We start from the raw sequence: 14,675 nt of genomic DNA, 5'->3' as shown, positions 1-14,675 counted from the left end.
TACCATAATAATAATACTTGTAAACTTGTATATTCATATTTATTACGTCAAGTATACAATATACACGCTTATTACGTCAAGTATACAATATACACGTAGCTTAATGTAGAAAATTCAAGTTTTTAGCTTTTATAGACCCGGAATATTTCAATTCTACTAATGCTCATATCGAAACTTTAAGTCGGTCTGGCGGATGGTTGGGTCCATCCGATTGGTCTGGCTGCTTACAAACGGTCTAGTTATAGGTCCCTGCGTATCATATATCAAAATCAGGCTTGAGAAAATGAGGTAAGTTAGAGTCGTTTTTTGCCAACTTTGTCGCGTCTGGTAAAAGTTATGGCCGGCGGAAACGGTCTGGCATTGATGATAACCAATTTCTAACAACGTGCTCTAACACATATATAAAAATCAGCCTTGAGAATTTAAGGAAAGTAAGCACTTTTTTTTTTCACCTTCATCACTTGATAGCAAAAAATTGGCCGATGGGCCGAACTAGAAAATATGCACACATTAAACGCCGATGTGAACTCTACATTGTCCCAAAGTTTCATCCTTGAGAATTTGAGGAAGGTCTGGCGGGCCTGGGCTCTTGATCTAATAATTTTGTGCCCAATTTAAGCTAGTTAAAAGTCTAGAAAACATCGGGAATGGAAGGTCTAGATGTTATGATATTAACCATTTCAAGATTATTTTGCAGTAGGTACTTAAATAAACCTTTTCACCCTTAGATGAAATTTGATTTAAGGTAGCGAGGCAAATCTCGACTGGGGGGCAAATGTAGCTGATCCATTTTTTCCATGATTTAGAATGTTTGCATTATTAAGTGTCCACCGGTTATAATATATATGGTAGGCGTGTTCAGTGGATACATGTAGAACTCAATATCACAGTGTAATAAGGGAAAAAGTGGATTAGTTACAGGTATTTTATAGGTGACGAGTTAAGAATTTCACCACCCCCTTCCTTCCCGTGCGTGTTTTAGAAGTCTACTGTGGGATATGGGATGGTACTTATGGGTTAAATTGTGGCATAGGCAAGGCTGGCCACCTCTCACTGCAATATCACAGTTTCATTTTCTTTCAACTCCTTATTTGCCAAGAGTGGCTCTGAAACTTATGTAATTTCATATGTTCTGCCTACCCCTTCATGTGATACAGGCGTGATTGTATGTATGTATGTATGTATTTTATATAGGTACAGATCTTTTGAGTCGCTTTCCACGCAAGGTCATAAGGTGTTCAGAAATAGTAGATTGAGTGGGAAATTAATGACAGCGATTTAGACAAAATTAGGTTCACATTTTACGTTACATCGTTTAATTGAAAAATTTGCCTAACATGGAGGTAGATAGGTACGACAACGTGGCTGAAATATATGTATAGTATTATTTTACATATTGAACGTACCTAGGCATATTCTAGACAAAGAGGATCGACTATACGGAGTTATATACATACGTCTTTGATTCCACCTCTAGACTATGGCTTGAATATCTATGGAAATATGTGTGACACATCCCGGATTTAAAAAAATACCTGTCATCACTATCAAAACTTCTGTATTGCATCCGTACGTAAAATATATAAAGGAAATAGTCAATCAATCAATATTTATCTACATAATGAGGTTATTTAAAGATCCACAATAATAATTTACTACATAAAATGATACAAAGGGCCTGAAATTTCAGTAGGTTTTTACTATGCGCAGGGGACAAAAGTTGTTTTTTGATGCAGCAGTGTTTTCAGTGTCTTTTTACACGTCTTACCACCTTTTCTCATACTTAATTGAAAAATATCGGCCTAACAATATAATCATTGAGAAATTAAAGAAGGATTCTTGAACAAGGTAAGAATTAAGAAGAAAACAATTATATATTCTACCTATAAAAAACACAGGCCTATCATATCGCTTACCTTTAAATTTAAATCCTACTTCTATGAAAACAAGTTAATAGTTAGTAAAATTGGCTGTGACAGAGAGACAGACAGACGCACCAGTGATTTGAGGTACGGAACCTTAAAAACTAATCAAAATGCAGTACTAATAAAAATGAAATTTACCTTATCTCTTTTCCGTCTCTTCCTTCCAGGATAGGTGTTAAGCGGAGGCGGCGGAGGGATGTGATAGAAGTAAGGCGGCGTGTAGAGGACATCCTCCAGACCCGCCACAGGCGTGGTCCGAGAAGGAGCCAAGGACCGCACAGTCCCGTACATACTCCGAGTTCGACCCTGACTATACATCATAGCATTCATAGCACTAACACTGGCCGGATAACCATGAATCCAAGCACGGTTTAAAAAGAAAAAAGCGCGCGCGAACTTCCAAAATGGCGCACCATCCCGCGTTGCGACAATGTAGAACTTATTTTTATCCTACTCAAAAATAAGCCACTATTGTATCAATTTTGTGTGACAAGGTTTCTAATAAATATTTATTAATATTAAATAAATTAGGACCCTGTTATTGCGAGCGGGCGTTCCGTTTAAAAGCCGTACTGAAATGCGTATCCTCTCCGCGAGATACAATCACGCACGCTGCACATTTAATTATCATAGTTTATCTGCTTTTTCCAATAGGTTACGTGGAGCGAGACGTATCGACATTGCTGTGTTTGAAAATGGGTAAAAAAACATGTGCACACGCAGCGCCACACGCCGATACACATGAGCGATTTTAAAAAGTTTGTCATAGCATTTTGTCGCTTGCATCGGAGGATGCAACTGTCATTGTTGTTGTAATGGGGATATTCTACAGGTGATTGAATTGCCGGCTAGTATTTTATTACCTATGTTAATCACAGGTGGAATCACTATAGGTAATCTTTTCTACATTACCTGTCTTTAACCTATGTTAATCACAGGTGGAATCACATAGGTAATCTTTTCTACCTTACCTGTCTTTAACCTATGTTAATCACAGGTGGAATCACATAGGTAATTTTTTCTACCTTACCTGTGTCCTGTGTTTAACCTATGTTAATCACAGGTGGAATCACATAGGTAATCTTTTCTATGTGGTCATGATCGTGAGTCATGAACATCACTGGTGGGCCCTAAATTCGTGTATGGGGCGTAGAAGAAACAAATGAGGAGAAATAATGATAGGCAACTAACGTGTGGAATATCGCATTTTAACATAATAGCTGTATATCTAGCCATTATTATAAAATATAGATAAGTATAGGTAGGTAGAATATTTTGTACATAAAACTTTCAGGGGTACGGTTTTTTGTATTGAGCTTTGTCTGTCCAGTATTATATCGTCCTTAATAAAACCCATATAAAACCTACTAAAATATCCTCATTGAAAAATCCCAGAAAAACATGATACCTGTAGCGCCATCTCACGATATAATCACGCATCAAACAGCGAGCAACTGAGCTCTTCGTTAATGCTTAGCTACCATTCGCTCTCAACCTAACTCAAAGCTTTCACATTGCCGCCATAGATGGCGCACTACGTATATCCATGTCCATATTAGCTCCCCTAGAAACTAATAACACTAAGCTCTATGGATTATTATTAAAATGTCAAATGTCACTGCAAAATATTGTCAAACATGGACATGCAACGGAAACAGGTATTGGAGTGGTTAAAATATAAATAATGTTACAATACCAGTACCCGGTCCGGCCGTCCACTCCAGATTGAAACCTCATACATTTCTGAACAGACCCAATAGCACAAAATGCCGACCGGTACTGGTTTAGCCAAAGCGTTTTTCGCGTTGATTACTAACACAGTTTACTGCAGCACTTCCCTGGGAAAGGACAACGGTTTCGGGAACAACTACATCTGGGCGAGCTCTTTAGAATCTGGTATACAACTAGCATCCCGCCATAAGAAACCCGTGATGGTCATCATACATAAATCTTGGTGTAAAGCGTGCAAAAATCTGAAGCCAAAATTCGCTAACTGTTCTGAAATTCAGTCATTAAGCAGAAAGTTCGTTATGGTTAATTTACTAGATGATGAGGAACCTGAGAACAATCTTTATGCTCCAGATGGTACTTATATACCCAGGTAAGAAGATTTAAAGCGCATATTTCTACATATCCTACATACAAAAACTGATTAAATAGATAATAACAGATAGATATAAATTATTCACGCGCTGTATAGGTAGTTGGCAAAAAAAATGTTCTGAATATCTTTTTTCGCGCAGGATCCTATTCATGTCGCCGCATGGAAAAGTAGACCACGAAATCTACAACGAAGACGGTAGCAGCCAGCACAAGTTTTTCTACAGCCGACCGGAACAAATCGCCAAGTCCATGAAGAAAGTGCTCGAAAAGTATAACCTCGAGCAGTTCGATGTATGAGCCTTTGTGAAAATACTGGCATTACTGATGTGAATTCCGAATATGGAAATGTAACTCTTTTCAGTGATTGGATGGGCGAGGAACGAAGTGCGGTCTTTGAATTCGAATGACCTACTTTTTACCACGCTCCGGCTGCTGCGAAAAGATTCTGCTTAAGACATTGACCGAAATAAACTAGTCAAATATATGTGACGTAGTTCAATTTTAACATTCCTCCTATACCTATAACATCATCAAGCACCAGTGATATCTCTTATCATGAGCTGAAAGTCGTGAAATACTCAGATCACGCCAGCTTTCAGGTTATATATTTTTTGCACTTTCTCCTAAATAAACAACATTTCTAATGACGAGGAAAGTAATATCATTTATTGTAACGGTCAACAAAAAAGTCAAGATTGGCGAACAGTATGTATCGAATTTAATCAATAGGTGTTTCAGTTAGTTAACAGCAATTTGCAGCCTGATTTTTTTGGGCTGCTATCCCATTTTACAATAATATTGAATATTTGAAAGTGGTTTCAAAGGTTCATAAGCTACAGATTGTTTTAAACGCACTTATGATTAACATCTATGGTTGTAAATCATCCAACGCACAGTATAGAGCTCAACATCATTTATCGTCATAATTAATTAATCAGTACCTATTCATTATAGAATAATATAATACCATTAATTACTAGTGGGAAAAAAGAAGTGGCAAGCAAAAGAATCAGCCTTTATTTAAGATATGAACTATGAAGACATGGAGTATTGCCAAGTATTGAGCACCTTTAGCTTTTTTGAAAGTTATATCTTATGTTATGTCTATTGCGGGCAGATAATTGAAGCAGGAGGTTAACCCTTAGTATGTTGCCTATCTTTGATCAGTTAAAGTAGGTAATAGACTAACATTTCGCACTCTCAGAATGCACTGATCCGTGTCAAGCACACAAGGAGTTAATCTTTAAGAAAAAAAACTTACATCTTCAACGACAGGCTCGACGTACATCTCCAAGGTGTTGTTGAGCGGCGGCAGCGGCGCGGGCGCCGGCGACGCGGCCATTGACGAGCGCCTCGACGTGTTGCACGAGCATTGCGACACCTGAGCGACGGGATCGGGGAGATTCTCTGGAAATAAAAAGGTAAGATTTAGAATTATTTTTGGTGTTTAGTAAACCGATGCCTTACATTACATCGCTCACACATTCAACATATTTCAGTATTTTCAGTAGGTACTATCAGCTGCAAAGTGCATGGCGACTTTATCAATGAATTCATTCATAATTAGATAGTACACTACTGTAGGTCGTCAAAATACTACGCTTGGTCACAGAGGGGAGGGGGGGTCTAATTTCTTGTCGTAACCTCTGGAATATTGGCCCAGCCGTGGCCAGCAGTGGGACGCATGTATAGGCTGATGATGATGATGAAGGTTATGGGATGAAAATCATTGTTTAAAAGCCGGGAAAAAAGATGACAAACACGCGTCATTAAAATCAAATATTTGATATAAACACACGAATATTTATTGACAACTTTCTGCAAAAATTGATTTAAAACTTCATTTATAAATGGGGGGGGGGGGGGGGGGGTGTCTTGGCATATACTACGCTTGGTCACCTAGGGGAGGGAGGGGGGCAAAGAATGGTCACGTAGTTTGGGTATGTTCCCTAGGTATAATTTGAGGTGGGTATACATCATGTTATGTTTCATTAATTTCATTATAAAGCTTAAAACCGACTTAGTTTCACATGGTTTTCCTGCCACCAAATTACCTAAGATGCTTTAGAACACTGATGACGCCTGAAGCGGTCACGAAATATCGTGTTGTGTATACCCACGACAAAGAACCTATTGAGAGTATTGAGACATATTCCTGTTGTGGAGAGTTTACTAATATGTGGCATAAAAATGTTTGGAGGAATTTTTAACTTACCGGTAGTAATAATACCGTTTGGTAGAAACACTTTAGGCGTTCGGCTATTTGCAGAATTAGGTATTCTGTTCGCATTATATTATTTGCCAGAATTCTCTAACCTAATCCACTTCAAAATTTTTGCCAAATGACTATTATGGCAGGCATAGCTGGGCACCGTTAATCAAAAAGTTAACTTCGTTAATCGCTAATCCGTTACTAAAAAAGTTAACTTCGTTAATCGTTAAAGCGATACATTTCGACAAATTTAACGTAAGTTAAAGTTAATCGTTAATCCGTTAACACATGAAAAAAATGAACTTTTCTTTAAATATTTAGTTGCATCAGTATCCACTATAACGTATTATATTGCTTAAAAGGCCGAAGTACAGCTAGCCACTTGAACTCTAGGCTGCACGTGGAAGGCAGTGATCGCCTGAGCTACTGCCAAGAGCTGTATCAGGAGAGATGCTGGCGGTGACGGGACTGTTGTGGCACTTTGGGCGGTAGAGGCTAGGGAAGCGAATGTGGTCGTAAATAGGGCTCGAATTTGCTGCCGTATCACTACAACAGTCGCCATGGTAAAGCTTAGGATTCACCGAATCAAAGTTAGTAAAAGCAAATCCACGTGAAGAATACTTTTTTAGGTAATATTTCGGACTTTTAGCAATCGACATCGGTAAAACCTAGGATTTACCGGCAAATCATAGGATTTGCCGTACTTCGGGCTTTTAGCGTTCAGAACGTGTTTTTCGCAGCACAGATGGCGCCTGTGCCCTACTAGATTAACGATTAACGGACTCGGAGAAATTTAAAGGAAGTTAACGAGTCCGTTAACATTTTTTCAAGTTAACTTAAAAGTTAATCCGTTAATCGAAATGTTAACTTCGTTAATTAATGATTAACGGATTAACGAGTTAATGCCCAGACACGATGGCAGGCAGGTATATTTATGAAAAAGTACCTATTTTCGAGTGTTATATGTAACTATAGGAAGTGTTTTTCTCACCAACAATATTATTATTCCAGATTACGGTAACCCCTAATGGAATGGTGTGAAAAATAGTACACATAGACGGTGAAATAAAAAGGACTTCACCCTGTATTTAATTTTATTTCATACAATCATCCTCTATTTACCTTCTTCTTCTCCTACACACGTGGCTGCTCGATCTGTCGCACCTGCATCGCACTGGCACAAAATACCCCAGCTGAGGCAGAGGGCCGGGTTCAGAGTCCGTGGAATCACTCCACTCAGGCTGGCTGAACGGCTCAATATCCATGACCGCCGGCATTTTAGATGAGACAAAAATGTCTCTGGTTCCGCGGGAAACACTGTCCACACACCGCCCTCAAGTCCATTCAGAAAAAAAAAACACTGGCCAGTTTTTTTTTCACTATTTAATTTTGTCCTGTCAATGTTGGTATAACCGTCACTCTCACTCATTTTGCGAAAACACATTTACATTTCAAGGTTTTTATTTTTATTTTCTGCTTACACTCACGTTCGGAGCTAATCGCTTCTGTAAAAGTATTAACCTCAATTTTGTTTGGGTTGTAAACACGATGAAAAAAGATATGAGTTACAGTTTCAGGTGCGTCTAGCGGCAATTAGATATAAATAAGATAAGATAAAGTATTATTTAATTAGGTGAGTAAATAAGTGCTTATACTTTGTTTTAGAAATATTTAGGGAAGTACAAAATATCGATGGACTATAGAGGTTAACATGAAATTTATAAGTAGGTAGGTATAATATTCGCATTAGCGTATTACATTATATATTTTCCCCTCATTAGCTCGGAAACATGTGTTTTGTCCTTTAATACCAGCGGGTAAAAACGCATTTTATCCACTAGTGGGTAAAGTAATTTGACCTTGAATAAAGTCAAATTAACTGCTTTAAAATTGATAAAAGTAGGTGAATCTAGTAATAAAGATGATTTACCACCTGTGGAACTACTGGAAGCAGTGATAAACTCATTTTTTGCGTTGTAGTTTCCTCGCTATAGTGAGGGAAAAGTTTTGTGTTACACTCGGGTGCAAATGTATTTTACTTCTCGTGTGTTAAAATACAACTTTGCCCCCTTGTATAACAAATAACTATTTTTATTCAAGACAAGTGTCTTTTTATTGCTAGGTTTTTTACAGTTGGTATACGGATTAGAATGGTAATAAGAAACATTAAACAGAGTGTGTTGACACTTCGTACGTGTTTCGAGTATTTTGTATGTGTTGTAAAATATTGCCTGTTACTATTTCGTTTTGGCCGAGGACCAACAAGTCCCCGACTACTTTTATTGTGTATTTTCCAAATACGAGTAAAAATGGATTTTCACGTGATATTAGTCGTTTAAGGAGTTAACTCGGCATTTAAGATCCTATAGCCTAAGGTATACCTAATTAAAAAAGCTATTTAGTTTTAATGGAAATGAACACCTACAAAATTAGATAATAAGTAAATTACTATTTTTTTGTGTATTACGCTGCATGCTGTGCCTTTCTATTGGTCTAAGTTATCGATAGGTATCATTACAAAAGAATTGATGTTCTACATTTGGGTATAATCTGAAATCTTTGATATGATTAAGTTGATTGTTAACTAAATTATTCTTATCGGTAACATGTTCCGTACACTCTTTTTTTATGCGAAAGGACGCAAACGAGCAGACAGGTCGCCTGTGTGGAAAGCGATAACTACCGGCCATGGACACCCGAAATACCGGAAAGGTTCGAGGGTTGCCGGCCATTTGATGATGGGTGTAAGCTCTTTTCTTGAAGGTTTGAAAGTCGTACCTATTGGTCTAGAAATACCGCGGGCGACAGTTCATTCCTCAGTTTAGCCACACCTCGGACACTTGCGATCAAATATATGAAAGAGGCGTGTTCCTAGCACACAGTCTAAGCTCGTGTAGGTGAACGCGTACTATGTTGTATAAGTGAGATATGACAGGTCGACTGTTCGCGTTTTTGGCATGCGGGAACTGTGAGGTAACCGAAAGTGGGTGGGCGACATTCTCAGCGGGGAGCGGGAGTGGCCATATTGTACGATAGTACTCTTTATTATACTGTGGTTTAGCTGTGCGACCCAAGCTTCATTTGTAGAATAGATGATGTCTATTAAATCAATAGTTAGTATTAACGCCACATACTAATGTGGATAGAAATTGGTAGTTTTTTTCAGTGTACCAATTTCAACTTGTTTTTATGTTATGTAGATTAATTAAATATATCGTATTACGTAGCTAATAGGTATAAATTGAATCGAAAGAAAGCTACCCGCTACCTGACCCCGACCCCCGAGGAAAGTCCTAAAGGGTCGTATTTGCACAGAATATATAATAGTACAAGTACAGAAGGCCCACTGCTTTGAAGTTCACGAAATGCCGCCTTTTTAAATACCTACAAAATGATTACAAAGAAACGTGCCGCACGTGCGCAGCGTCGGACGCTAGGGTTGCCTATGTATTAAAAAAAATTATACTCAGATAAAATGTTATGGTATTATATTCAAGTCTTGGGTACTTTCTAGGTATATACAGTATTTTAGTTTAAATCCCAACGTCACAAGCCTGATTGAACGTTTCCGTGGGCCATAAATGACATAATCAATAGTAGATCTGTGTAAGATTGTCCTATTTTATTCATAATGTTTGTTTAACTAAGCGTTATTAGCCATTCCACACGCGGATATCGCTTTTAACCTTTAAAAAAACTCGCGACGTATAGTAACAATAGAAAGTGCGAACAAGCGTTCCGTGAAAATGCGAGCCACCCCTGATTAGGCCGCGAACTCGCGGCCGCCCGCATGTACTTGTAGCGCGGCCATGGAATCGCGGAGTGAGCCGCCCCTGGTATTTGTTAAAAAACCCGATCGTGAAGGAATGCACATTCCTCGAACCCACGGGCCCCGTGACGCACAAAGGGACCGACGCTAATGTGATTATGAATGAACTTTTTACTTTTTTACTCGTTGTTGGTCTATGGCGCTATGTCGGCAATGTATGGGAGTAGATATCCAACGTAAGTAGCGAGGCGGTGAGTTTGTATCAGATTTTTTGGTTATTCTTATATTGGAGACGAGCCTTGAGAAGCACTTAAAGCGCTTAAATAAATATCCTCCAAGGATTACAATGAAGTCATTGATATTAAGAGGATTGTTTTTTGGTGCCTTCTATTCCTCCTTTCTTTTTCTCTATCACGGAACTAACTTTCTTCTCGTTATTAACTGTAGGTATTAGGTGCCATGTGCCCTCTTTTCCTGTAATACGGTATGGTTGTGCTGAAATTAGGCGGCAGAATCAGGTTTAACTTTGACTGTGCCGTTCTCCAGAATTTCTTCCATAGAAATTATGTTTTTTGGTAGGTATGTACCTACACTATGTTACATATTTTTATGTTAACAGTCCTATATGCTTTCTTATCGCTAATGGAACGCACTTTTAAATAAAGACATAATGTACCTAAAAAGTCAACTCATACCTACTATCTTCTCCGTAATTTAACAAGTAATTAGCCAATGAGTTGATTATGTATTCTGTCGCGTACTTGTCTTAAGCTCTAACAATTTATTTAAAGTAACAAAATAGTAAATTCCTCACACCATCCAAAGTAATCTAAGTCCTACCTTACCAGTAACAATGTACATTTTTCTCTAGTATTTTCAAGCTACAACTATTCAGTGTGTCCTATTCGTATGCAGCGGAGTCTCCGACGTCTATTTTGAATAGTTGACACATCGCATTTAAAGCGGTAACCGTCCGTAACTTCCTTTTGTGGCGATGAAAGGTTTGAATGGCTATTTTAGAAGCTGTCTAGACGGATAGCCCTTAACGAGCAGTGAAGGGCTATCCCATGGATGCTATCCTATTTTACCTGGTTGTTTACAATGCTTTTTATCACCTTGCGAAGAACTGGCACACGGGTGGGCCATAGTTACTTACTTATATGATGCGGTTATATAATTGATCGATGTTGATAAACAATAAAGGTTGTTTTAATTTAATGATTGTCTATAGTCCTATACCATTAATTTAAGGATTAAAATGTAAATAAATGAAGTGCGGAAAAAAACTTGTTCTTATCTAACCATCTACCAATATAATCTTATATTTCTCGCACCACACATCATTTTCTTAACACATGTATTAAATTTCTATTTAAGTCACATATTTTTTAGATTATACATTTGATACAAAGGTGGGTACTAAAATATTTGTTGGGTACTGAACTTAGTAACCCAATCCTTCCGATTCTATCTTCATTTATTTTAATCCTATTAACTTTTACTTTCAATCCTACTTCTAATTTCCAATTTTTAATTGCAAGTGTCAAACACCATCCAAGCGTTTTGTCGCCAGTCACTATATACACTAACCCACATTCCTATTTTCCGAGAACTATACCCAAGGGCACATGTCCAGGCCCAAACAATGGCCAGCCTTGTGTGGGGTCCAAAACGCGTAGGCGGTGCCAAGGGGGCCTTACTCATAACATTGTAGGTACCTGGTACAGTCGAGTTCAAGTAATACATCTACACATTAAGGGTCGGTTGCATTGCACCAAACCGTCCGTTGTCGAATTCAGCGTTCGCAAATTTTTTTTGTTCGGGAATTTTCACAGACTTCTGTCTGTTACCTGTGGTTGTCCGGTTGATGTAACTGGCCCTTACATATAACTGACACACGAACAAAAGTATCGGACATTTAAAGTCCTCAGTTTGGCGGAATTGTTTCCTGTAAAATAGTTGAATAAAAAAAACAAAAACAAAAAAAGGCGTTAACATATTTCTGTTATGAGTTTTAGATGTAACTGAACGCGACTGTACATGTACACTTTCAGAACAAAAATAAATGCGCATTTAGACATTCAATTATTATGTTGGCGTGTGTAAATGTTACTGGATGCGACTGTACAAGGAATATCGCTTGGAGTGCGGTCTAGCTGCCAAATGTTATAATGTTTGCTGGCGCCTCTTTGCGTCTCTTTCCACAAGAAGGTTTATAAATTAGTTAGCCTTTTAAGTGTTCGTATGACTGAAAATGTTTTCTGTTTGTAATCTCCATAGGTCGGTATCAGAAACAGGGAAGACAAATTTAATAACTCAATAACTAAGTAGATATAATCTAAATATACGTAGATAATTATAAGTGTGTTCCTCTGTATTTACCATAAGTACCAGTAATGTTTCATCTGGAGATAACATTTAACCGGAAAAACATAATATACTCAAAGTACTGATGGATAGGGGAGGAGCTAACGGGTGGAGGGGGGTGTAAAGGTCCCTTTTTTAGTTTTTTGCGAATAACTCTTAAACTGTGGCACATAGCAAAAAATGTTCTGAAACACAAGTAATCTTCATAAAATTCTCTACAAAAAAGTCTTATACACTTTTTATCTGGGACCAATCGTTCATGAGATATGTAAGGGAAAAGATGGACAATAATGGAATAAACTCATTTGTTTATGAACAATACGTTTATTCTTATAGAGACGCGGTAGCGTGTCAAGCCAGGATCAAGTAACAAAAGTAGCAAGCAGCACCGTGTGTAATATTACACGAACCGTTTGGAGCCACATTTGACCCCCTTCTAACTCATAAACTACTTCACATAAACATGTTATAATGCAACGTAAAAAGAAACCAACGCGCGTAGTAAAAGTATGAGCTATAAGCGCTCCTCAATAAGCCCGGTACTAGCAGCCCGCCTTAGTGCGTTTTCACATTATCCGATCCGATATCGGATGTCGGAAGGATTTCAAAGGCAAAAATCCAAGAAGGCGCCTTAAAAATACCTACGGGATATCGGTCCTACTTCCGATATCGGATCGGATAATGTGAAAACGCACTTATCCCGCGCGCGCGCGCAGCGCTTTATAAGCCACCGCGCGGCCGGCGCTCGCTCATACCAGTCGTCCTCAAAACGTCGACGTAAGTGCGTTTTCACATTATCCGATCCGATATCGGATGTCGGACCGATATTTCATATATTACAGGCGCCATATTGAATTTTTTTCTATGGAAATCCTTCCGACATCCGATATCGGATCGGATAATGTGAAAACGGACTAAGACCGCCCCACAAGGATGGGGCGCGACCAGATACAGCCCTCACAGCGCCCAGCGCGGAAGGAGCTACTCACACCCCAGCAGGGGTGTTGAACGACATTACAGCAGCGCTCGCTCAGTTTGTCTCGCGCAGCGATCCGATCACATTGTAGCTGACTTGACGAGCAAAGCATCACGACCGCCCAGTATTGCTTTGATGAGATAAATTCATAAATAAAATTCCTAACTATCTTCCGTCTCTACTTCGATGGGAGCTCCGTTAGTGCATGCTCCCGAGCATACACCACAGACACTGGATCAGGCAATTCCTGCTTTTCGGCAGCCGCATCGCACCCCACACCCAGTCTTGCATCGGCAAAATATAGTTTTGAGAATGGAGTCAGGTGCCACTGGGTCGTTGGTTCGTGATGCTTTGCTCGTCAAGTCAGCTACAATGTGATCGGATCGCTGCGCGAGACAAACTGAGCGAGCGCTGCTGTAATGTCTTTCAACACCCCTGCTGGGGTGTGAGTAGCCCCTTCCGCGCTGGGCGCTGTGAGGGCTGTATCTGGTCGCGCCCCATCTGTGTGGGGCGGTCTTACGTCAACGTTTTGAGGACGACTGGGATGAGCGAGCGCCGGCCGCGCGGTGGCTTATAAAGGGCTGCGCGCGGGGTAAATGCGTTTTTATATTATCCGATTCCGCCGTACATTTAAGGCGCCGTCTTGGATTTTTGCCTTTGAAATCCTTCCGACATCCGATATCGGATCGGATAATGTGAAAACGCACTAAGGCGGGCTGCTAGTACCGGGCTTATTGAGGAGCGCTTATAGCTCATACTTTTGCTACGCGCGTTGATTTCTTTTTACGTTGCATTATAACACGTTTATGTGAAATAGTTTTTGAGTTAGAAGGGGGTCAAATGTGGCTCCAAACGGTTCGTGTAATATTACACACGGTGCTGCTTGCTACTTTTGTTACTTGATCCTGGCTTGACACGCTACCGCGTCTCTATAAGAATAAACGTATTGTTCATAAACAAATGAGTTTATTCCATTATTGTCCATCTTTTCCCTTACATATCTCATGAACGATTGGTCCCAGATAAAAAGTGTATAAGACTTTTTTGTAGAGAATTTTATGAAGATTACTTGTGTTTCAGAACATTTTTTGCTATGTGCCACAGTTTAAGAGTTATTCGCGAAAAACTAAAAAAAAGGGCCCTTTAACCCCCCTCCACCCGTTAGCTCCTCCCCTACCCATCAGTACTTTGAGTATGTGGATTAGAACACCATTCCCTACAACTATGCCAAAATTCGCCTATACACGAATTATTTCCCGCGAGATAGGCTTCATTGAGTGTGCTAATATTCCTAATTTAAATAAGCACTTCCACCTCCAAAAT

The 14,675-nt window shown here is 39.2% G+C and overlaps 2 protein-coding genes across 2 annotated transcripts in view; one reads left to right on the top strand and one right to left on the bottom strand.

Annotated features, from left to right (window-relative positions):
- Nucleotides 1-14,675, bottom strand: part of LOC125235174 (tight junction protein ZO-1-like) — a 117,625-nt gene that overhangs the window by 79,991 nt on the left and 22,959 nt on the right. Inside the window, 2 exon segments of the mRNA XM_048141671.1 lie at nucleotides 5,290-5,435; nucleotides 7,363-7,745. Of these exon segments, the coding sequence (XP_047997628.1) occupies nucleotides 5,290-5,435; nucleotides 7,363-7,684 (468 nt within the window). The 5' untranslated portion in view covers nucleotides 7,685-7,745.
- Nucleotides 3,564-4,621, top strand: LOC125235250 (thioredoxin domain-containing protein 12-like). The gene is made up of 2 exons (XM_048141785.1): nucleotides 3,564-4,026; nucleotides 4,169-4,621. Exons 1-2 carry the CDS (start codon nucleotides 3,692-3,694, stop codon nucleotides 4,323-4,325), a joined length of 492 nt encoding a protein of 163 aa, XP_047997742.1. The 5' UTR covers nucleotides 3,564-3,691; the 3' UTR covers nucleotides 4,326-4,621.

This window comes from Leguminivora glycinivorella, chromosome 1 (genome assembly GCF_023078275.1).
Source record: "Leguminivora glycinivorella isolate SPB_JAAS2020 chromosome 1, LegGlyc_1.1, whole genome shotgun sequence".
Lineage (NCBI taxonomy): Eukaryota > Metazoa > Arthropoda > Insecta > Lepidoptera > Tortricidae > Leguminivora > Leguminivora glycinivorella.
Note: the sequence above shows the minus strand (reverse complement) of the source record. Positions and strands in the feature narration are given on the sequence as shown.

Excerpts from the sequence above, each read along its gene's own strand:
- LOC125235250 (XM_048141785.1), top strand. The coding sequence starts at position 3,692 with ATGCCGACCGGTACTGGTTTAGCCAAAGCGTTTTTCGCGTTGATTACT. Across the intron at positions 4,027-4,168 it reads GATGGTACTTATATACCCAG|GATCCTATTCATGTCGCCGC; the intron begins GTAAGAAGATTT and ends TTTTTCGCGCAG.